Here is a 24,632-nt window from a genome sequence, read left to right on the forward strand (position 1 = left end):
TGATTGTATTAGTTTCTTACTTCGTTCGCATTTTAAAAAAAAATTATCTATTAGAATGTTTTAAAAAATTTGTTTTAGTTATAATTAATAGTATTTAATTGGACGCCGAGTAATTATTTTGTTAAGTACACGACCCCACAAGATTTCTTAGCTTTAATTCTTATCGCGTATAAATGAAGATTCTATTCTATTCTATTCTATTCTATTCGAACCCAAATGAGCCCACCAAATTGACCTGCTCCCAAAAGAGTGGCTTCATAGTTCACTTGGAAGAGCACTGCCCCGGCATTGCAGAGGTCATCAGTCACCAAGATGTCTCAGATAAGAATTGTGCAGATAAGTGCGAAGATCACCTCAGTCTATCTTTCGTCTTTTCACCGCATTTCAAATATGATTTCTTTCATTCAGAGTTTATTGTCTATAATGAAAACTGCGCACCGACGGCTCAGTTGGTTGAGCATCCGGGCTGTCAAGCGGGAGGTCGCGAGTTCAACTCCGGCCGGACAAACCCTCAGGGTCTTAAATAACTGAGGAGAAAGTGCTGCTTTTGTAATTACATCTGCAAATGGTTAGACGCTCTAGTCTTCTCGGATAAGGACGATAAGCCGGAGGTCCCGTCTCACAACCCTTCAATGTTCATAATCCTGTGGGACGTAAAAGAACCCGCACACTTGTCGCAAAGAGTAGGGCATGTAGTTCCCGGTGTTGTGGTCTGTCTTCTGTAGTGTATCATGGTTGGGAGGGTAAACTGGTAGTTGACCTCGTAGGGGACCTATGTCCTATTGTTGATTCCACTATGTATGTATTCATACTTAATCAGTAAATAAATAAATAAATAAATATATATATATATATATATATATATATATATATATATATATTTATATATAAATAATAAATTAAAACCTAGTGACTTCACGACTTAAGAAAAGTTTGCAACAAGATGTACATACCGTATTTGTTCAAACGGACCTATATGTTATTATCTAGAGATATTCGATAGATATTCGATATATTGGACGATAAATGCTTGCCAGTTTCGTCATCCGCTTATGTACCGGAATGGGCCATTTCCGAGTTGCTGTCAGTCTCGGTTTCGAAGTGAGTCTTGGTGCTCAACTATTGTAAGGGAAATGAGTTTGATTTGCATTTACATTTGAATGGTTGTGCACCAGGACTCGCTTTGAAACTGAGGCATGCAGCAACTCGGAAATGGGCTGCCACACAAAATATTTATTCATTAGTTCAGCTAAGGCTGAAGATATGACACGGCGTGCGTGTCGCAAACCTTTTTAGTGTTCTTAGAGATTCGCCCACTGTTCCTGGCCAATAGCTCTGTGTCATCCACGGCGACGATCTATCTTCGAAACTTTATTATCATTTGTTCAGTCCCCTCTTCAACGCTGGCCACTCTGGTGATTCGGATATTCCGCCTGGTCAACGTTCAACACGCAGTTGTGTGTGTCGCCTCTTCAATGCTAAACTGAGCGTTCTCTTATTTCTCTTCCAAATTCTTAGAGAATAGCAGTTTCTCTGACCGATTGCTTTGATTTAAGGAGCCGTTAAAACAAAGATAACGTTCTTCCCTAGACTTACTCATTTCTGTTAACTTTGCAGTGAAGTAGTGAAACAAGTGTTCGTAAAGTTGTCAGTACGATTCGACGGTGTTAAAATCCCAGTAAGTTCTCGCTCTCGGAATCTTTAATGTATTGTCAAACTTGTTAAGCACACAGTTTGGTTGTTTTGGTCAGTGTGTGAGAAACAAAAACATATCAATTATGTTTATTATCCTATTTTGCTATGTTGAAACCCAAGTGCGTCTTTTCACGAACTTTTTATATTGTGAGATGTTCGTTTGTGCGAGAAACTACATGTTTTCGGTCGGCGTACGCGTATAAAAACAACGAAAAAAAACACATGTTTGTCATTGTTTTACGCCACAGTTCTGAAACCTTGCCATTGTAAAAAATACACCGATTATTTTTAGGCACCTCGAGGATGTGAGATTCATTCTCGGGCTGCACCTTCGTTAAATAAATTCCATATACCCTCGTTGCCTAAGTATAATTATTCCTTAGTTCATGAAACGTTCATGCTTCAATGAAGGTTACAACTTATTATATGTCATGCAAGTAAAACAAGAAGACAGGTCCAGCTGGCTGTGATAGTGACAGAGTTATGCTTCCACCCTGCTGCCATGGTCAGTTACAGGTCAGGTGATAAATACTTCGACGGTTTCAATCCCTCCAGGCTTTTAAGCAATTACGGAATTAAGAATGGATAAGGTTGGGTTTCCAGCAATCGTGTCTCAGTATTTTTAGGTTTACTTGCAAATTTAAAGGGCAAAGTAAATAAAAAATTCCAGTCCAGAGTTTGAGGCTCCTGTTGCTTTTTTTTTTTTTTTTTAGAAACATTAAAGGATAAATCTCACTTAACATGGTCTACCAATATACCACCTGACTCAATTTCCATCACAGTGGACGATAGTTAAAGTTCACATTGTAACCAGGTTGCCAATGATCAGACCAAGTTTTATTCTAATCTGGTTTGAAGAAATTTGAATGAAGCTTTGAAATCTAGAATTATCATCTCCATTTCGTAGTCGGGTACCATTGTTTGGAAGCGTGGCTTCTTTGAGCCACGATAATGGCGGCATTTTACTTGACACCTATTTCCACAGGCGCGTCCCTTAAATTTCCCGTTTATAGCAAAATTGATGGCATATGAAACGACCCTTGCGATAACATTGGATGACCCCTGATGAAGACACTATACATGAGTGTCGAAACTTTGGACATCGTAACTTTCTAAGCTACATTCAAAGCATATTCAAACCCGAGTTACTAATACTATAATTAGCAATCCATTACACCTGTTTATTAAACATAAGTTTGGTGTCATTTTTGTGCGCGGTTACCTCAGATCAAGTAGTATAGTGATTGTCGGTACGATCGCATTTTGACAACGAAACTTGAAAAATGTCATTTTTAATGTAGGCAAAAATGCTTAAAAGCTAGATCAAATCTGCCATTGCTGTGACAGCCAGCTTACGGCAGAGACTCACATAAAACCAAAGGACCTTTTTTATGCTGCAAAGCTACGAATCACTCGCCATCAACTGAGCGAAAGCAATAGGGTTCCAAGGTTCCTTTCTTTTCGCTCTCTTTTTGCTCGTCTGTTTAGCCTCGTCAGGATACAATTGCATGTTTGTTCCCGCAAATCGTTAATTTATTTTTGTTTTAGGCATACTTCTCATAATAAATATGATAGAAAATATCATTACTCTAGATCTTTAATTCTCAGTGACTCAGGCTTTTGACTGTTTGTGAATGTTATCACGTTTCAGGAGACACTAATCTTCGGCAAGATGTTACCAATTAATCGAAATATCAACTATTAGAGTATTGTGTTTCATAATTTAGAGGGTATCCTAATACGAATCGTGCAAACGATTCTTACCGGAAAACCCAACGGCGAAAAAAATGTAATAAGGATATGCAGGTCGGTGTTTTATAACTGACTCTTCCTTGCCGAGTTTAGTCAACGAGTAACTCTACCCACTACAACTGCAGCTGCTGCCGAAATTCATTCCGTCAGAGATTGCTGTCAAGGAGTTAACTTTCAATATAAGAGTGTTTTCAATAGCTTTTCGGTCAGGTACACTAACCTGCCAACTCAATTTCGAGCTGCACGAAAGAAGCACATAGGTGATCCCTTACCCTTCAGCATGGTAAACAAAGCACTCTTCTTCGCTTTAACACTTCTTCTGGTGACAGCTTTAATAAGTGAATCTGAATCATGGATAAACTCCGCGATAAAAAACGGCAAGAAAAGATTTTTCCAAGAAAAGAAAGTTGCCCGAGTAAGTAACCGTACCTTATAATTCCTATCAGGATTATTCACTGCTCGACGCTCTGAATCTGAGAGCCGCCCTTTTTTTCCTTTGGTATTTTCGGGAACGGATGATTCAACCAATGAAATTGGCGTTATATGTTGAAATTGGTCCACTACGCATGATGACACTGAAAAGAATGGAGACATCGAAACATTCTTTTAAGAAGGAAAGAAACCTCGCATAATTGAGTGTATTCATACAACATCAAATAACTCTAAAATGTAACGACAAGGAACCAGATAAAACCACAAATTTTATCGGTTTTTTAAGTATAAAGTTGTTGACATTTTGAAGAGTTTGCTTAAACTTAGTTCGCTTATCTTTATTCTTGTAGTTTATGGATGCTTGGATTGAAGGTCTTAATATTTTTCTCTCTCTTCTTTTAATTTCAGAATGAAGAGGGGATGGATTCGCCGGATATGAACGATTTTTCTCTGCGTAAACGAGAGCTTTGTGCCGCTGCGAAAAGATTGAACTGTGAAAATATAGAGAATGCAAGAGACCTTAAAGAATAATGGTTCACGTGTTAATTTGTAGTGATATAGAAATGTAATCCAGCTGATGTTTTACCTATATAGAGCAATAAAACGAAATGCATTAATCATAACTGTGTAGAGCTTCTCGTTTAAACTTGTGAAGACATTTTTCGTTTCCCTTTCATTTTCTCTCGACGTATAATTCGTTTTCTGAGGGTCGTCCGAGATAGGAAAACCTCACAAATTAGAACTGACGGACAGGAGAAAAGTATCTTAAGTTTCCCTAGCGGGAACGTTAGCTAATTGAGTCCCTCCCAGGGGTTTGGGGAAACAAGTGATCATGGCTAATTTGAACTAAGGAACTCGCGAACAATGACAAAATATTTTAGGGAACCACTGAACATAAACAATTTTAGGGATCAAAAAGCTGGGAACAAGTTTGAAAATACTTCCGGGAATAAGGGAACACAATCAAATTTTGAAAGGGAACAAGGAAACCAGTACACCCTACTGGGAGGGACTCCTACTTCACGGTCAAAGAGCAAGGAGAAAGAGCACGAATTAATTTGAATTCGAAAACCAGGGAACAAGAACTGATAGTCACTCTAAACTGCTTAACCGTCATTGCCTGCTCCTGATTACGATATTTCCTTTGTCTAACAAGGGACCAAAATTCTCCGAAGCACAGTTAAATTATTGCTGAAATGTTTAACAACTATTACTAAATTATCAGCTTCGCATTATCTCGGTTATAAGCTGACATACCTTAGTTTGGACCTTAAATGGCAAATGTTTGCGCTAAGCGTTGAAAACCTAAGTTTTTTTTGCCAGAAATTCCTCTCTGTATAAAGCAAAAAAAAAAAAAATTGTTGAAAGTTTGGATCAATTCCGACGTTTAGAAGTACAGGAAAAGGTAACAAATGTTTTTGTGATTTCGCACGGATTTGCTATCTTTTTCGCTCGTATTTGCTCCCTTGTTTCGCTCGTATTTCTTTTTTTCTAAACTTTTGGAGTTTAAGGAATTTAATAAGACACTTATTCCATTCGCGCTCGATTCTCACCGGAAAACCCAACAGCAAAAAAAAAAAAAATAAAAAAAAATAAAAAAAAAAAAAAAAAATATATATATATATATGTATATATTGTATATGTATACAATGTGCCCTCCCAGTTGTCAACATAATGGCTTTATGGCAACTCCTGAACTTGGGCACAGGATGTACATGGGCACAGGATGTATTACATATAATTATATAATAAGGGTATGTCGGTCGGTGTTTTATAACTGACTCTTCCTTGCCGAGTTTAGTAAACGAGTAACTCTACCCACTACAACTGCAGCTGCTGCCGAAATTCAATCCCTCAGTGATTGCTGTCAAGGAGTTAACTTTCATTATAAGAGCGTTTTCAATAGCTTTTCGATCAGGTACACTAACCTGCGAACCCGATTTCGAGCTGCACGAAAGAAGCACATAGGTGATCCCTTACCCTACAGCATGGTAAACAAAGCACTCTTCTTCGCTTTAACCCTTCTTCTGGTGACAGCGTTAATAAGTGAATCTGAATCAGTTTTTAACGCCAATCATCCAAACGGCAAGAAAAGATTTTTCCAAGAAAAGAAAAGTGCCCGCGTAAGTAACCGTAGCTTATAATTCCTATCAGGATTATTCACTGCTCGACGCTCTGAATCTGAGAGCTGCCCTTTTTTTCTTTGGTATTTTCGGGAACGGCTGATTCAACAAATGAAATTGGCGTTATATGTTGAAATTGGTCCACTACGCATAATGACACTGAAAAGAATGGAGACATCGAAACATTGTTTTAAAAGGACAGAAACCTCGCATAATTGAGTGTATTCATACAACATCAAATAACTCTAAAATGTCACGACAAGGAACCAGATAACACTACAAATTTTATCGTTTTTTTTTTAATAAATGAAGTTATTGCAACTTTATTTCGCTTATCTTCATTCTTATAAAGTTTATGGATGCTTGGATTGAAGGTCTTAATATTTTTCTCTCTCTTCTTTTAATTTCAGAATGAAGAGGGGATGGATTCGCCGGATATGAACGATTTTTCTCTGCGTAAACGAGAGCTTTGTGCCGCTGCGGAAAGATTGGGCTGTTGAAAATATAGAGAATGCAAGAAACCTTAAAGGAATAATGGTTCACGTGTTAATTTGTAGTGATATAGAAATGTAATCCAGCTGATGTTTTACCTATATATAGAGCAATAAAACGAAATGTATTAATCATAACTGTGTAGAGCTTCTCGTTTAAACTTGTGAAGACATTTTTCGTTTCCCTTTCATTTTCTCTCGACGTATAATTCGTTTTCTGAGGGTCGTCCGAGATAGGAAAACCTCACAAATTAGAACTGACGGCCAGGAGAAAAGTATCTTAACTTTCCTTAGCGGGAACGTTAGCTGATTGAGTCCCTCCCAGGGGCTTGGGGAAACAAGTGATAATAGCTAATTTGAACTGAGGGACTCGGGAACAATGACAAAATATTTTAGGGAACCACTGAACATAAACAATTTTAGGGATCAAAAAGCTGGGAACAAGTTTGAAAATACTTCCGGGAATAAGGGAACACAATCAAATTTTGAAAGGGAACAAGGAAACCAGTACACCCTACTGGGAGGGACTCCTACTTCACGGTCAATTAAGAGCAAGGAGAAAGAGAAAGAGCACGAATTAATTTGAATTCGAAAACCAGGGAACAAGAACTGATAGTCACTCTATACTGCTTAACCGTCATTACCTGCTCCTGATTACGATATTTCCTTTGTCTAACAAGGGACCAAAATTCTCCGAAGCACAGTTAAATTATTGCTGAAATGTTTAACAACTATTACTAAATTACCAGCTTCGCATTATCTCGGTTATAAGCTGACATACCTTAGTTTAGACCTTAAATGGTAAATGTTTGCGCTAAGCGTTGAAAACCTAGGTTTTTTTGCCAGAAATTCCTCTCTGAATAAAGCAAAAAAAAAAAAAAAAAATTGTTGAAAGTTGGGATCAATTCCGACGTTTAGAAGTACAGAAAAAGGTAACAAATGTTTTTGTGATTTCGCACGGATTTGCTACCTTTTTCGCTCGTATTTGCTCCCTTGTTTCGTTCGTATTTCCTTTTTTCTAAACTTTTGGAGTTTAAGGAATTTAATAAGACACTTAGTCCATTCGCGCTTGTTGGATATGAGACTGGTTATAGCCAACTCGGCTCTACCCGCCTCGTTGGCTATTTACCATCTCATATCCAACGCGCGCTCATGGGATAATTGTTAATTATTCTACGAGGGAGCCCTGGATATGAAGTTATAATCATTTTATTTCCAGCAAGCCCGAGTAGAACAATTGCTTTATTAAAAACTCCAGGATTAACAACTCCTCCATGTTGATTTTAGTTATCTGCCTCGGTCAATTTCGGTCCAAAACGGCTTTTGTCGGTCATTTTTTCTCAAAGCTGCAAAAATGTTTTCAGTTCGCTTTATTGCTGAAGCGTTCCTTGACCATATTAGGTACAGTAGGCATATTTAACAATTAGACCTGTAGCCCGCAAAGGCTACGGGTTAATAGCCCGCGAGGCGAAGCCGAACGGGCTATTCACTGGTGGCCCTTGAAGGTGAAGGGTCTAACCCAACTAGCGGACATATAAAAGGGAATAATAAAGATAGCAAATGCAAGTTGAAGAAATATAAATTTGGGAAAGAAGGCGTCACGCTTTTCGCTACTCGAGGACTATTTCGAATAGTCCTCTAGTAGCGTAGCCAATTAAAGTGCAGGATTTGCATTAGTCCACTAGTTAGGTGATACTAAGAACTGATAGCTTGTGTCCGGCGAGCCAATGAAAATGCTGGAAATCTGATATCCGTAGTTCAGTTTTTAATAATGTTAAATACTGTAGAATACCAGGAACAGATTCAACTTGAAGAGCCGGATTAAACACAACAAAGATCTTTAATGCCAAACATCGCTCACCGCTCCCGTTTTACACTGCACTCTTCATGTTATAGCAACACACTGTTTATGTAATCTACACGAAACACCCTACAAATACCACGGCGCAGGAGTACAGAAGCACAGCAAAAAGGTCACCATAAGTCAAGAGTCAATCTTCCACAAACTACCAATCATCAACTGAAGGCCAAATTTGTGGTCGATTGTTTGGTGCACCGCAGTACGTTTGGATTAATCAGTCACAGAGGGACACATAACCGGTAAACGCAGCGTCATTGGTCATCTTTGAAAAAGACGGACGAACAAACAACACTTTTTATGCTTCGTGCTCCATATGATATATAGTCTAAGATTTAGCCAAGCCGAAAAGCGGAGCTCCCGTTTCTAGCCCCAGAAAGCAATACAGTGTGTATGAAATTATTATGCTTCTACATAAAGAACAAAATTAATCGTCATTAGTGCACACATTTTTCCTAATGGTCTTGATAGCACAATTTTTACTAATATTGAAGTTGCCTACTTGTAACGAGAATTTAATCTACTAATATTGAATTTGCCTACTTGTAACGAGCATTTAATCTACAAAGAATCATGTTATGTTTTATCATGACATTTACCATGTCTCAAAAACTCCTCGTCACTCGCCATGCCTTAGGCAACGTTTTTGTGATAGCATACATGAGATCTCTTTTTTTTTTTTCAAACAAGGACTGGGCTATGGTTACATGTTCTTAAGGCTTTCAAATAAAGCAACAACAAAAATGACGAAATATTTAAAGGAGAAATAGGCAAAACTTTGCAAAGAAATGTTCATAATCATTGTCCATAGTCTTTGATCGTGAGGTATATAGGTTGCTTGACCAGTCGACCAAAACGAGTGCGCATCGTTAATCTTAGTCCCTGGTCAGACATCCCTCCTGTTTCACAAAGTCTACCATGATGGTTAGTTCGGGAACATGTTGGTGAACTCGCTTGACCAACTCGTGATTTGTTTTTTGACTCTTTGTGATACTTGGCTTGTATTCTTATTATGTCTCCAATTTCTTCTGTATTTCTAACCCTCAGGTGTCTGTCTGGACAACATATGACCTGGGCGTGTGATGCTTGTCGACCACTGTTGCTTGGACCCATTTCTTCTCTTGCCAACCTCGTTTCCAGAGCTTTTCCCCATCTTTGGTTTCGCAGACAAACATCTTGGGACATTTCATAAATTTGTCTTAAGTGCGACCCGACCCCAACCTCACTAGCATCAATCACAAACATTCCAACATACTTTATTCATCAGACCGTTGCGAAAACGTTTTCAAAACACTTCCTTTGGTGGCTTACCGCCGTTGCGGAAATATTAGTGACATTCTTATTAGGGCCCAGTTAACTAAAACACCTTGTAATGATAATTTTGTCGCTTCTTTTCGTTGCAGAAGTAAAAACTGCCCACCTTGCCCCTATATAGAACAAGGCCGTAATGAAACACTTTTCACTCTACGGGTAAAACGCCATAAAATAAAATCTCACATTACTTGTAACACTTTCAATGTTATTTACATGATTCAGTCCTGGATTCAGTGTAAATTGTGTAATCACCTTCAGTATATCGGGGAAACCAAACGCCGCCTTAATAAAAACCGTTTTAAAGGGACACAGATGCCTTATACACCTTTTCCCAAAATGGCACCCATTTAAATATTCTTTTGTTTTTATTCAAATTAGCTCTTGATGCCTCGTTCTTAGCTTAAAATTCAAAAGAATATTTTATCTTGAACGAGGCAACAGCGGCCATTTTGGAATAAGGTGTATACTCAGTCGCACTATCAGACAGCAGTCTCAGAACATTTTCTTAGCAATAACCATTCACAGAGTCATATGTTTCTCATTCCCATTGAAAAGCTCATCAATCAACGTGACTCTTTTAGGAAAGCTCGGGATGCCCATCTTATTGAAAAAGCACAAACTACAGAACCTCTTGGGATAAAGAAGCGTGACGGATAATTTAATTTAACGATCTCGTGATTTTGTATATAGTGTTTCAATGACATTTTTGTTGCTGGGTTGCCATAGGCAATCCAGTTAGAAAATGCGTTTGTTTGTTAGTTTTCTTTTCTTTTTTTTTTTTTTTTTCGTGTCATGAAAAGTTTTGCCTGTCACTCCCCGCTAAGTGGTGTCTTTGTGCGTAGAGTCTTCTGTGCGTATTTGTTAGGTTTGAGGGAGCTCGGGTAATGCGTAGATTTCTCTGGTGCACACAGGAGAACATTTAATTATTAACCTGCAGTGGAGCCGAAAGTCATTGTAACGCGAACGGCGTTTTAGTGCATCTTTAAACAAAATATACCCTAATGGAGCTCAAGAATGGAACGTCAATTGGATAAACAAGACAGGCGATGAAAATTAATATCTGGAATCTTAAAAGCGATGAGTAATGGACTTCGACAACAATCTATCACTCGTCGAGCCGAAATCAAAGTGAGCTGTATTTCTAATGTTTTACCAAGTGTGCTGTTACGTAGAACACTGAAACCAAATGGAAATTTCTCAGGTAGCTTATGGCTTCAACAAAGACAAAGAACAAATCGAACACCTTAAGTGGATCTGTGATCTCTGTTGTCTGGCTTTTGTATAATTTTATTTGTACTCAACTCTGCACAGTCTTCAGGTAAAAAAATAATTGGAAATATGACAGCCAAGAATTATTTCAAAGAAAGCTTGTGGTCTATTTTGTGCTTCATTATTCAAGGAAACGGTTCTTCAAGGAAACGGTTTGAGCCTGAAATTTATTTTGTTGATATTTTGTTACAATTTGACACGATTGAGTTTCTTCTTTTCACGCACGTAATCAAATAGGAAGGGGTTTTTGCCTCTAATAGCATATATGTTTTTTTCAAAAACTTTTTCGCTGGAAAAGGTGGCCTTTATGAATTTATCATGTTTTATAATATGCGAGCTTAACTGGATAGTTTTTATGGCAACAGTAAAGCATTTTCGTGTCAAACTGAGGTTAGCGTCTTTCTTTGTATTTGCCGTCTGCCGTAACCTTGATTTCCACTCTCAAAATTACCTCCAGAACCTACTTTTTGCGTGGAATAAGCTTTTAGAATGATATTCTTGTCTTCTGTGGTGATACTTAACGATTCGGGAATATTTTGTGAAAAAATATTTATAACGGGTCACTCACGCAACTTGTCGCCCGATTATGCATAACATCCACTTGGCCTTTTGACATCCCATTGAAAAAAACTCGTAAAATATTCGCGGCCCGGTCAATTTCTCTGAAATTTGAAAGGATGATTGCTAACGAATTGAGAAAGATTTTTCACAATAATAAAAAATTCCTGTGTTAAGCATGAGAATTCGACGAAGAGGTAAATGCGACTAAATTTGTTGTGTGCGTTGCTATTTTTGTTTTGATTGTTGTGCAAATTTTGACAGAGAATATTAAATTATGAAAAAATATCTACGGATAGATCGTTAAAAAATCTTTATTTTTAGCGGTTATTTGAACACAAAAGATGCAACGCTTGATGAGAAATAATATTTTTGTTAATATTTGAAAGCAGAAACATTTCGCAGGAATCGGGACACGGTGAAAATGAGTTAACAAATTTGCATACGTGCGTTGAAATGTACGTGGGGAGACAGGAATTTCTTTCTCTCTGACAAATGATTTTATTAGTTATTAGAGGGGAAATGACAACTAACGACATCGCAACAATTCGTAAGCCACAAACCCGCCTAAAACGGACACAGTTTGCCCTCCGATTGCACAGAAAAGACCAGGACAACTGTACGTAGAGGTAAGTGAAGTTTATTTCTACATTTACAGCTTACTTTAGCATTTATAAGCTTAAGTATGTATTTCCCATACAAAGTCTATAAATCGTACACCGAGCTTGGGCTGCCTGTGTTTCCCGTAGTTCATTCAGTCGACTGAAGGTGATCACGTGCACCTTTATGGTTGCCTAGCCACGTGATCAGTTTCTTCCTTTTGAAAAAACATCATGACCTTAAAAGTCAGAGACTGCAGAAATTTTCGTGTTTTTACGATCGATTGTCATTAATCTTTCGATGAGAATTCGATCCAGAGTTATGTATGAAAAGTATGTTATTTTTTTTCTTCATCTGTCTTTTGGCTTGGCTTTTTCTGATGGCATCAGATTAGATACCCTGCGAGCAGAGTCTCTTTCGATCTTCCTAGATAAGTCGGGAAGAGGAAAGTAGACTCTGCTCGCCGCTTCCACATTTTGTATTGAGCATGCGTTAAAAATTGAAAATTTATGTATCCGGTGTCTGTCACGCGTGACCAGTAGCCACAAAACGAAGAAGAAGAAGTCGGAATATTTTCGAACAACTCCGGCAAACACACGACAATCAAGGAATCATTTCATTGGAAACTCAAGATAGTCCATATATCTTAAAAATGCCATTTTACTTTTTTACTGAAAAATTTATAGGTTTCTGTCAGGTTAGTTTCTGTAACCGACACATATAGGAAAAACTCATGGGAATTCTAACAGTTAAAATTGCCACGCTGTTGTAAATTTCAAAATATTGATGACGCGTGGCGACTGATCATGCGCAAAAATAAAAAAAAAAAAACAGGTTTGACAAGTCGAAACTGGACTGACTCATCCAATTCTTTGGATGAGCGGCAAATCAAATAATGTGGAGGCGGCGAGCAGAGTCTACTTTCCTCTTCCCGACTTATCTAGGAAGATCGAAAGAGACTCTGCTCGCAGGGTACAGATTAAACTAACAAGAAGAGAAATTATGAAGCGGAAACAACTGCAAGACCTGCTGGAAAACGTCCGTTAGAGAAATTTGCAGTTAGTTTTTTGCAGACTATTTATTTAAAGAAGAAACGAGTGAATTTTACTCAAGACCGTGTTTTGTTATCTTTAAACTGAATTTATTACCAAAGCTTAAAAAAGTAAAAGACCTCAAAATGGGACAGGGTATTACAAAATAATTAAACGTGTGAACGTGTGAGCAAAAGGGCGCGACATGTGGGTGACTCCTCAAATGGTCTTAATGACCCCCCACTTAAAAATAGTTAACTGGAACGCTGCAGTTCAATACCACCCAATTCAGTGCCTTCCCTTTTTGTGTAACACGTACCACAGGCAACCCAGTGTACGCTTTATGGAGCGTCTAGTTCTTTAGAAATTTTGGTTTGTTTATCCAGTTACTGTAGCTATATCACGTTACGTTGCCATTTGAAATCTTCTCTAATTACTTCATAACATGTGTATATATATTCTGTAAATTCGTTAGATCTCCAAATAAATCTGATGAAAGCTGGTAATATATTTAAAAAATACATTTTCGCGTTGTTTACGATCAGTCGAGCAATTCGTAAATATATTGACAATGCCTAACAATAAATGTTATCATCGAAGGTGAATTTGTTCCAAGAGCTTACAACTTACCAAGGGGCATGGCGTTTCTTAACCTTCAAATTGGCAACAAATTAAAGGCAGCTTAAATGCTACTTAAATTTCTAAACATCAATCATCAAACCATTTTACACCATCAATGACCATCTGGACCATGACTAAGAACACAACTTTAACAAATATTAAATTCCGCGGAGATATTTTATTCATGTTAGGCCCAAATTTATATTTTGTTCAATTTCTTTATGAGTTCGTGTCTCGTTAAAATCACTAAAATATATCTTAAATTTTCGATTATATTTAATGCGTCTTTAATTTACTTTAAAAAGGAACTTAAATTAGTCCTTAATTTCACCATAGTGATATGCATGTAATCTAAAACCGTAAGTTCAATAAAAGGCCTGACAAGTGGCGTTTTTTTCCAAATTAAGGAACGTTCTAATTGAAGGATGCCCCAGATATCAGAGGTTAAAAGCAGTAGTGTAATTACCATGCAGAAAACGCCTTCAAGATCTGATACCCGAGAACTAGAAAAGTCAAGTCGGTAATTATAAAAGAAGGACAAAACATCATTATTGCCAGTTTCACACTAGAAAGGAAGAGGAGAAAATCATCAGCTCCCCTGTTCCAAACGTAAGCAAGACCAGCATGTTTGAAAACTCTACGGCCACACTGAATAATTCGTCTTTCGTGAATGGATCTTCCAATGTGGTGGTAGTCGAACTGACCAAGGAAGAGAAGGCAATTTTAATGGTAACCTATTCCATCATACTCCTTGTCGCGTTGATTGGAAACGTTCTTATCATCTCGGTGTTTTCCAAGTACAAGCCACTTCGAAAATCAATGAATTATTTCGTGGTCAATATGGCCGTCTCCGATCTCTTCACTCCCTTGACGATCATGCCCTTTATAATTGCACAGACACTATCTTCCCGTCCCTTCCTTTCGGAATCCCGGCTTCACCCGGAACTTGCAAATATCTTTTGCAAACTTTGCTATTTTCTTCCTAATGTTTCTGTGCTGGTCTCCATCCAGAGCCTTATGCTGATTTCAGTGGACAGGCTGATTGCTGTTGTCTACCCCTTGAAGATAAAACTCGCCACGAGGCAAGCGCGTTTAGTCTGCATCCTGGTTTCGTGGATTGTGGCCGTAGGCGTCCATGCTCATTATCTTCACATATTCCGTGTTTCTCCGAATGGCTACTCCTGCATTAATTTTAAAGCCGACTGGACGGCGGAGACCCACTATAAGTATTTGGTAGCCATGTTCATTGTATTCTACCTAGTACCACTGTGCTTGTTGACCATCATATACAGCACCATAGCTTGGACTCTGAAGCGAAGGCAAAATCAAAGAAGAAGGATGTCCAAATGGATATATAAGAGATCTCTAGACCTTACAAGAAACAGACGGATACTCAGATTGTCAGTAGCCATATTAGCTGCTTTTATTGTCTGTATTGGCCCTTTGTTTGTATTCTCGTTTATCATTATTTTTAAGTTTCATGGGAAGCCCCCCACTGAATTTGAAGCTAAAATTCCCTCTGTCATTTTATTCATTATAAAAAAGATGTTGGTTCATTCGTGGGGAGCCCTCAATCCCTGCATTTGCTTTGCTTTTAGTGAAAACTATCGAACAGGTTTCAAACATTTAGTCTTCGGCCGACGTCGAGCTAACAGCAACAGCCTTTCCACAATAAGCTGCATTAATGTAACATTAGTTAGACGAAGAACAAAAAGGAGTTCAAACTCCGATCACGTCATGATGAGCATGAAGACTGTCGCTGAGCGTCAACGGCTTAAACATGTGGGGGCGAGCACTGAAGAGCAAGGCCAAAAACAAGATAATGGTAACAAGGTTGAAGAAATAACTCGTGAGGAAAATGTCAGTCTTCTCTAAATCAAGTTCTAGCTTACAAAAATAAAGAAATTCAGTTTAAAACAGCAATATAGGCTTACTGAGATGTCGGACGGTTTGTTGTAATAGAGATTGTGTAAGTAAAATGTACTCATTTCGTATTTACGCTTTTTGAAGCTTTTTTACCGGAAAGGACGCTTTATGAAAATCAGCAAAAGTTAACAATTCTCATCTGTTAGAAAATAATGCTGTTTCGTCTCAATATATTTTGATCCAAAACGGTAAAAAATACTGTTGTGATGCCGATGATATAATAACGAAAGAACATGGACAACAACTGAAATCAGATCAAGAGCATGGACTGAAATTATTGCAGTATCATCAAATGTAGAAAGAACTACCGCGACCTGGCAAAGCATGGACCTTAGTGACTCTTAGAACTATAGCAATTGCAAAGCTTGTACTTGTGACTTGTGACTCAGGCTCTGGAGCGTGCTCATCGAGTGATACATAAATAAATTATTCTGATTCCGTTTCGTAGAAGTTTGCTTGTCTAAAGAATTCCCAATGAACCTTGGGGGATATTCCAAAGTTAACAAAAATCAGTTGTCGGTTTTGAATCCTTGACGGAATTTTCATTTTCGGCTGATATTTCGAGGACAGTGAATTATCTGGCCGCCAAAAATGTCCTTTCGGCTGGGAAAATCCCTCTCGTCCACTTTTTGTCCAAGTATTCAGCGTTCACTTTCATTTGAACGATGGCGTTCAGTCGTAGACCATCTCATCTCCATTTGTGGGTGGCTCGAAAAATAATTTTGGAAGACATTCAGTGAAGGCTGGCCTCAGAAATTTCGGAAACCACTTTCTTCACCATAACTTGAAAAAGAGCGGCAATTACCCGTTACTGGTTTCAGAAATTTCAGAAATCTTTGTCTTGACCATTGCTAAAAGCGAGAGCAATTAGCCACTGCCGGTTTCAGAAATTTTTGAAACCCCTCCAGTTGACCACAGGTGAAGGTGAAATAATAATAACTTTTACTCGGCAGGGACTTGAGCAATCACAAAAACAGGGCCAAACTTAGGTGTTTTTAAGAACGCGAACTGATGTATTAGGACAGACGCACCGGTGTGATTCTACGGCTTGGTTTCAGCAATGAATAGGAAATTAGCGATTATTGGTTTCGAAATTTTTTGAAACCAGCTTCAATGATGGATGGTTTCAGAAATTTCCGATGCCACTTCCGAAACGAGTTAATTGTCCTAACAATGTCCAAAGAATCTGGAGCCACTAATTTTTGCACTAAGATTAATGTCACGGTAAATGTGTTACTCGTTTAAAAAATTTCCGAAACCAATGACAATTGCACGTGGTTGCTTTCCAAATTCAAATATGGCTCTAAAGTGATCAAAAGAAAACATATGCATGGCCATTCAATTTCAGGCCAGATGGTTTCAGAAATTTCTGAACCCATCATCGCCCACTCAGATCAGCTTGTAAGTTGTAGATGCTTTACCACTCGATAAATATATGATTCGTGGAAACTGGTTTCAGAAATTTCCGAAATCCAGGCAAAAAATTCCTCGGACAACTTTAATTTCCAAAACCATTACTAAGTAATTTAAGCTTTCTCGGCTAACTGGAATCAGCCGCTCTTATAGCACTTAAAAAGCATATGATTTCAACCTTTTAAGACTCCGTTGAGGCGGAAAGATCAATTTCCGGAAGAAACAACTACATTGATTAAACTTCTTCAGTGCCGAATTTTCACGAAAAGTCAGTTTAAAAAGGTGCGATTTCAGCCGAAAATTAAACTTTGGAATATCCCCTAACGTTTTGGAACGTGTTGTTCTTTTTAACAGCTCTTATTTGTAGGCAACGTTTGCTTCAACTTGCTCTTTCATTTTTCTAATTTCATCCGAATTAATACTGTCCGAGAGCCCAAATCATGTGTGTATTGATGAGCCACCTTTACTGAACTGAATATTGAAGTATGGCCTAGCTGTGTATGTTGCTCGATAAAATACTGGAATTTGCACATCAAAGGTTCATCCACGTGCTTGATTTTTAGCTTGTTCCTAATGCTTGAATGAAAATTGTGACTGTTAACTATACGAATAAAATTTTTCGCCCATAAACATTCTAGATATATTTTAATTGCTTTTCAGTAAAGCACACCGGCGAAGACGAATTAATTGTAATTTTATATCCTAGTGACCAGTGAAAACACTAGCTATGTTCTAAAACCTTTGGTGGATAGTTCGACTGGCCTGCAGAAGTTGCATCGAACAAACGAACAATAGAAATGATACAAAAAAATTAAAAAGTATCAAGATGATTCCTCAGTGATTCCTCTTGAAAACAACGACTCGAGAAACGTTTTGAGTCGACGTCGTTTTAAGTTGAGTAATTTTTCCATACACTATATAAGACAGTGTTCCATATGCCCTAGACTGTCTACCTATCAGGTGCTTTTTCAAATGTTATATAAAAACCCTCTCGTTTAGCTACCGCAAAATGTACCCTAAGCCGATGAAATAACGCGCGTGATTAGTATCAGTACAGCCATCAACGGGGTAAGATTGGTGACATATCTTTTTTTATTGTAGTTATCAAAACAGGGACTATTAGGGAACATTCAGCGAAAGTTTAAAGAAAATCGTTCGACAACTTTTTTTTTATGAGGAATCACCTTAACTTGCAATTTTTTTTTATCGCGCTATCCTTAAAACGGTCATCAACGAAACTTCAGTGTCACACCTTGATTGGGTACAAGCGAAAAATAATACTGCTATGATAATAATTTAGATAACCAGGGATGGACAAATTGTCTTTGAGCTTGACAAAGTTCAGTGTTGCTGAACCATATGACAAATATGTCAGCCCGATATGACAAATTTCAGCGTTGCTATATGCAAAGAATCGAAAAGAAAACTATTAACATTCTGCGAGTCTATATTAGAGTTCCAAAAGACCGTGTAAGAAAGTTTGAAAACAGTAAGTTATATCGCTGTTGCGCGCTATCGTGTAAACAGGTGAAAACGACAAGAAAACGATAATGTGGATGAAAAATATATTTTGCTTCGTTTTCGAGAAATGAAAACGGAGAATCTTGAAAATCCATTAGTTTGGTATAAGGCCTAAAAATGAAACAGACTTTCAAAATATCTAGTAGTTCTTATTTTGTCAGAAATAATCATACTTTATTGCCAAATCATGAGGTGACAATATCATGCTATATTAAGAAACTGCATGACTGCCGGAAAATATTTTAAAAAAGCGACTGTTGTAATTTACAGAAAGGACTCAGGTAATTGTTTTCGGCGGGTATTGAAGAGTCCAGTTACAACGCCTACCTGCATAATTTTAAGCAGCCCTATGAAATGTACTTCTCAAGTGCCCTTGCAATCTTGATTTACTTGATGTCCAAATAATACAGAAAACACTTCGACTCGCTTTAAGCCATTAGAAATTCAAAGCGGGAGGCAATCTTTGGCCAAAGTTGAGGCCCTCCCAGGGGTTTTGGGGAACAAGAGAACATGGCTTATTTGAACTGGGGAACAGGGGAACGATCTCAAATTATTTTAGGCAACAAGGAAACAAAAAGCAATTTAAAGCAATTTGGGAAACAAGGGAACACAAGCAAATAAGAGACCATCATGACGTTATCATAATGGGTGTTTAGGCGGGAGGTACAGTAAACACCCGCGTATAAGAACCTAGAATTTTTGGGTTCAGGCTGAATGGGTTCTTATGTTTTTCCGAACTCAGGCTGATTAGGTTCTTAGTAGGTTCTTATTTGTATATTGTTAACAGCAATATAAATATATAAATAAAAAAATAAAAACAGCAAAAATAAATAACAACCCAATTTAGGGAAAGAAGAAAGAAACCACATGCAACCTGAACATTTCAGAAGTTAGGGAATGTCAGGATCGAAATTCCTAAATGATTGAAGCACAGAAAGAACAAACATTTTCTTTGGGTATCACTGTTACAGTTGGACTGAAAAAGTCAAGCAGTAATGTGTATTTCACAGGAGCAAAAGTCAGGGCACTCTACAGATTCAAGTCCCAAGGCTACACCAGTATAATTTTATACAGTATTCTATACTCTGTATTTATAAGATTTTCAATTAAACAAATAATTTTCATGGTGTTTCTCAGAAATTTCACAATTTCTATCAATTAAAATCCAGTATTTTGGCTACAAAATAAGAGTGTTTTTTGTATAAGAACCTATTGTTCTTTGCCAGCCTAAATAGGTTCTTATATATTTGGGTACTAAAATGCCCAATTTCAGCCTGTAGGTTCTTAAATCACTAGGTTCTTATAGGCGGGTGTTTACTGTACCTCGTGCTTCACGTTTTCTTCCAATCAGAATCTAGCACCCTACCAGTGACATACATATATAAGCGCACGTTACATCGCGCTCACCCCTTTTCAGCTGCACACCATCACAATTTGCTCATCTATTGGAACTCGGATTTTTCGCAATTTTCCACCTCCTCCCCTTCCGCCTGCCTGTGAACCATTCTTTTCTTTTTGTTTGTAGTCGGTGGCGGTTTTTCCCTCCCACCTTTGCTGACGACTTGTTGTCTACTTTATATTCGGTAGGTTTGAGAATTAAAATTCGTCACCTTTGGTGGCCAAAAATATGCCAAACAATGTTGACTCTGTCATTGCTAACGAAGCCCTTCAGCAAACTAGTGCGACGCCATGCAGTCCTCGTTTGTTCGTTTAATTTTTCAGTACCCTTGCAACCCACTACTACAAAACGCCTTGTTATAAATTTAAAGGGAGGGCCTCAAAATTCAATCTCGACGACTGCTTGATAGATCTCCAATGCAAATTAATACCGAATTCAAGTTCAACGGAACTTGAAGAAGTTAGAGACACGTAATTATAACACCTTTCTAAGATATTTAGCAACAGTCATCTAAAGTATCAATGATTATCACCACAAGTTTGGCATTGATGATTGGTGATTTGTGGAAGATTCACTCTTGACTGAAGCAGGGACCTTTTCCTCTGTGCTTCTGTAATCCTGTGGTGTTAGTTAAAGGGATAGTACGGTCTAGAAAAAGTTTCTTTAAATTACTAAAGCTTTTCCCCAGGAATTCGAAAGAAACTGTCGTTTTGTCCAGTTCCCTGTCAAAATGTGACAAGAGCACGTTGAAGTTGCCTCTTTCGTGACTTGGAGAGCGCCATCTTGGATATGACGTGTTATGACGTAGCAACAGTCAACAAACGGGTTCGACCTTACCCAGTTCTTCTTTCCCCGATCCCTCCTCAATGCTGTGTGACCTTGCTGCTCCAAGAAATTCAATTGTAAGATGAACTATGGTAAACGCTCTTGTGGTTCAATAGGTAGTAGGCCAAGTAGGTCATAAGTGCGACAGAAATTCAAGTCATTAAATCAAACTAGGCGGCAAAAATCAGCCAGAGCAAATGTAAACAAGACAAAAACCTTCAACAGTCTACATAGAAATATACTCGACAAGCGTACTTTTATTTCTTTTTCACAGTAACAATTGCCGCTGTTGAATAGAAGTTCTTTGATGTGTTTTGATCTGCTCAAGTACGCTTTCGTAGACTTGAGAACACATATTAAAAAAACCGAACTGAGCTTCCACAAGATACCGGAAAATGAAAATTTAAAGAAAAATTGGCAGCGAAAATAAAGCGTGGATGGATTCGTGAAACCTGTTCGAATCATTTTACGAAGGGGAACTTCAAGTAGTATCTTCAGGTATATGAATATTGGTCTTTTTGACATTCGCTTCATACTGAAATCTCAGTCAACCGGTCCAAAATATTATATTGGAGTGAGAAAACTGAAGCAAGCAATATGTTATGCACTTTTCCAGGCGGTAAAATAAACTTAACTCGAAATGTAGTTAAATTTTGTTATGTTAATAGAAACTCAAGTGAAGCTATGATCCTCGCAGTTGTAAACGCAATTTTTGCAATTGCGAGGATCATAGCTTCACGTGATTTCATATCCGCAGTTCATATATGATCCATTTCATATATCATTTTATCGATCCATCGTCTGTTTTGAAGTTCTCACAGGGGTCTCGTACACGGTCTCGCCACGATACACAGATTAAACTTAATCAGTTCCAGGCGTTTATTTCACAGCAATCAGCGCGCGGGAAAGCACTGCAAACTCGCTCTCGCTTTGTAAAACTCCTGCATATAACTCACTTATAAAACCCTGTTTAACGACCACGAGGTAAATCTGTTCTAATGGTGGAGCCAATATCAATGCAAAATACCCTCAATTGCCTCAAGAGGCAATTGATGAGCAAGCGGATATCAATACCAAATGGCATCAGTTCAGCAAGATTTATAATTACAATGCCACTGCTGAAAAGGTACTCGGTCGGAAGAAGATGAATAACAAACCCTGGATAAGTGCCAAATTTTAGTCAATTATCGAGGAAAGGAAGCAATTAAAGAGGAAGATGGAAACTGCAAAATCAGAGAGAATTAACAACAGAGAGAGAACCAGATGAGCATGGCTCAAAAGGCCGCTGATAACGGAAATATGAAGACCTTGTATGGAATCACCAAGAACATCTGCAATGACATGCAAACGCCATAGCAGCACAGCAATCAAGGACAAGGACGTCAAAAACAACAACGTCATAACAGAGGAAGACAAACGATTAGAAGGATTGAAAGAGCATTTTGAAGAAGTCCTAAATAGAGAACCACCTGAAAGTCCCATTGCAATCATTGACCAACCACCTCTGAAAATTATCGAGAGCATCAGCACTGAGCCAGTAAGTGAGAAGGAAGTAAGGCTAGGAATAATGTCCCTTAAAGACGGTAAAGCTGGCGGCGTCGACAACATAGTGGCCGAGCTCTTAAAAGGCAGACCCAGAAACATCATCTCAGAAGTTACATGAGATCATCAAGCACATTTGGGAGGAGGAGGAGATTCCAAATCAGTGGTTAAGAGAGTTAATCGTGAAGATCCCCAAAAAAGGTGACTTGAAGGATTGTAGCAATTGGAGAGGCATAACACTTCTTATAGTTGCAAGCAAAGTGCTCGGCAAGATTCTTATCCCCAAAACAACTTGGCGCAGAACGGTTGACAAAGAAAGATCGGACGCAGGCTGGAGGTCGTGGGAGCAAGCAAGAGCTTGTGCGAGAGATAGGGACAGTTGGAGGAAACGTGTGGAGGCTTCTGCGAAACAGAGCGCGAAGAGGCGAGGTGAGGTAAGGTGAGCATGGCTCGTTTGCATACACAAAGATGGCGGATTTCAAGATTTAAAGACATAAAGGACGTTCGCACCCATTGCTACTGCGCATCCTTACAGCGCACGCAAATTCACATGCCACCTCATGCATCGAGCGCGCGCGCTAAGTACTAAAATGAACAATGATAGGGCCGATGGCCATTGCTACAGCTTTGCTTGGATTTAACGATCTTGGATGTTCGGAGACCCCTACTTTTCTTTCCAGAAAAAGATTTTATTTACAATTATCTCCACATTGTCCAAAAATGAACAAAAAATCAATGTGGGAAGTTTAAAAAATTTCAAGATTTCTGTCCACGAGACATGGAATCCTGGCATGAATGTAACGTAAAAACCGTGTCTAGTCTTCTCGCACAGTACACTGGTAAATCACCCCGTCGTTTATTTAGAATATTTAGCCTATAGGTCGAGGCTTGGAAAAATAAAGAGGAGGAAATTGAATAATTTTGGCGATAGATTCAACGGTTCGATGTCTTTGTTCCTAATTTATAATAGGGATATTTTTCCCTTAATTCTGTAACGTATACGTAAGTCTGTTTTAGCGCTTGTTCAGCGTTGTTATCACGTTCATTCATTACGTTCCATTCCCTTTTCAAGGATTGAAGTCAGAACTTGGGACACTTTTCTCGGTAGGTATTTTCAGTTGAAAATTCGAATTCATCAAAAGCAGCTTATATAAGTTGGAAATCATCACCTAAGAGTATGGTCATTATAACATACAGTCACGTCAAAAATTCAATTAGGTCGAATTCACTTTGGAATCAACGATCATGAATACTGAATCAAAACACCTAGATTAAAGCGAGTATTGAGGCGTTTGATTCCAAAAAAAGCGCAACATCCTTTTACTTTCCTTTCCAAAGCACAGCCCAACACTATTCTCGTCCCCAGTCTCTAAGGTCTTTGCCAGGAACGCCTGGAATATTGACCCCCATTTTGGCGATCATAAGGAAGCTTCTTAAGGAAGCCTGAATAATGAAGCGTTCGATAAAGCAAATGCATGGTAAACTGAAAATACTTAAAGCTTTAATGTTGTTGTTAATCTTCGGCAGACATCTCTGGAAAATGGCTATAATTTTTTCCAAACATTTGTCTTTTATAGCCCACCCTTTAATTTTCGCGCGATTTTTTTGGCTACTTTACGCAACGTGGTGGACAGTTATCGAGCAATAATCTCCGTCTGCGTCGATACTTGTCCTGTGATCATTTCCGTCGAAAAGAAACAAAGCCAGCAGAGGTAAATCTGTTCTAATGGTGGAGCCAATATCAATGCAAAATACCCTCAATTGCTTCAATTGACTCAAGAGGCAATTGATGAGCAAGCGGATATCAATACCAAATGGCATCAGTTCAGCAAGATTTACAATGCCACTGCTGAAATGGTACTCGGTTGGAAGAAGAGAAATAACAAACCCTTGCCCACCCACAAAGCCAGCAGAAAAAAAGGCAGCACCATAGTTTCAACTTTTCGTCTGTACACGACAAACTTCTAATCAACCTACCGCAGCCCACACGCGAACGCCTTCAAATCCATAAACCCCGATGCAAAGCAAATGAATTAGCCACCGACCTCAACATCTAAAATCGAACGTAACATTTCTCATCCAAGCAAGCCTTCATCACATTTAAGTGATGCAAGTGAGCAAGCGAATCCTCGACAATACTCAACAATCGCATCAGACAACAAACTCCCTGGTGATCGAGCAGCTACCCTAGGAAAAAAAAACAAAAGACTAAACTATTGAAACAATGGTAGAGACTTTAAAACAATAGAAGCTGCTTACAAT

General features: G+C 38.4%; 1 protein-coding gene and 2 long non-coding RNA genes across 3 annotated transcripts; all 3 read left to right on the forward strand.

Annotated features, from left to right (window-relative positions):
- The first annotated feature begins 3,442 nt into the window (after positions 1-3,442).
- LOC138015914 (uncharacterized) lies at positions 3,443-4,502 on the forward strand. The gene is made up of 2 exons (XR_011125663.1): positions 3,443-3,862; positions 4,288-4,502. It is a non-coding gene; the product is annotated as an uncharacterized lncRNA (long non-coding RNA).
- Positions 4,503-5,625: 1,123 nt separating this feature from the next.
- On the forward strand, positions 5,626-6,631 carry LOC138015915 (uncharacterized). The gene is made up of 2 exons (XR_011125664.1): positions 5,626-6,002; positions 6,413-6,631. It is a non-coding gene; the product is annotated as an uncharacterized lncRNA (long non-coding RNA).
- A 7,648-nt stretch (positions 6,632-14,279) lies between these two features.
- LOC138016569 (neuropeptide FF receptor 2-like) lies at positions 14,280-16,350 on the forward strand. The gene is made up of 2 exons (XM_068863744.1): positions 14,280-14,473; positions 14,756-16,350. The coding sequence occupies exons 1-2, from the start codon at positions 14,369-14,371 to the stop codon at positions 15,617-15,619; spliced, it is 969 nt and encodes a 322-aa protein (XP_068719845.1). The 5' UTR covers positions 14,280-14,368; the 3' UTR covers positions 15,620-16,350.
- Positions 16,351-24,632: the final 8,282 nt, after the last annotated feature.

Source organism: Montipora capricornis, chromosome 9, assembly GCF_036669925.1.
Source record: "Montipora capricornis isolate CH-2021 chromosome 9, ASM3666992v2, whole genome shotgun sequence".
NCBI lineage: Eukaryota > Metazoa > Cnidaria > Anthozoa > Scleractinia > Acroporidae > Montipora > Montipora capricornis.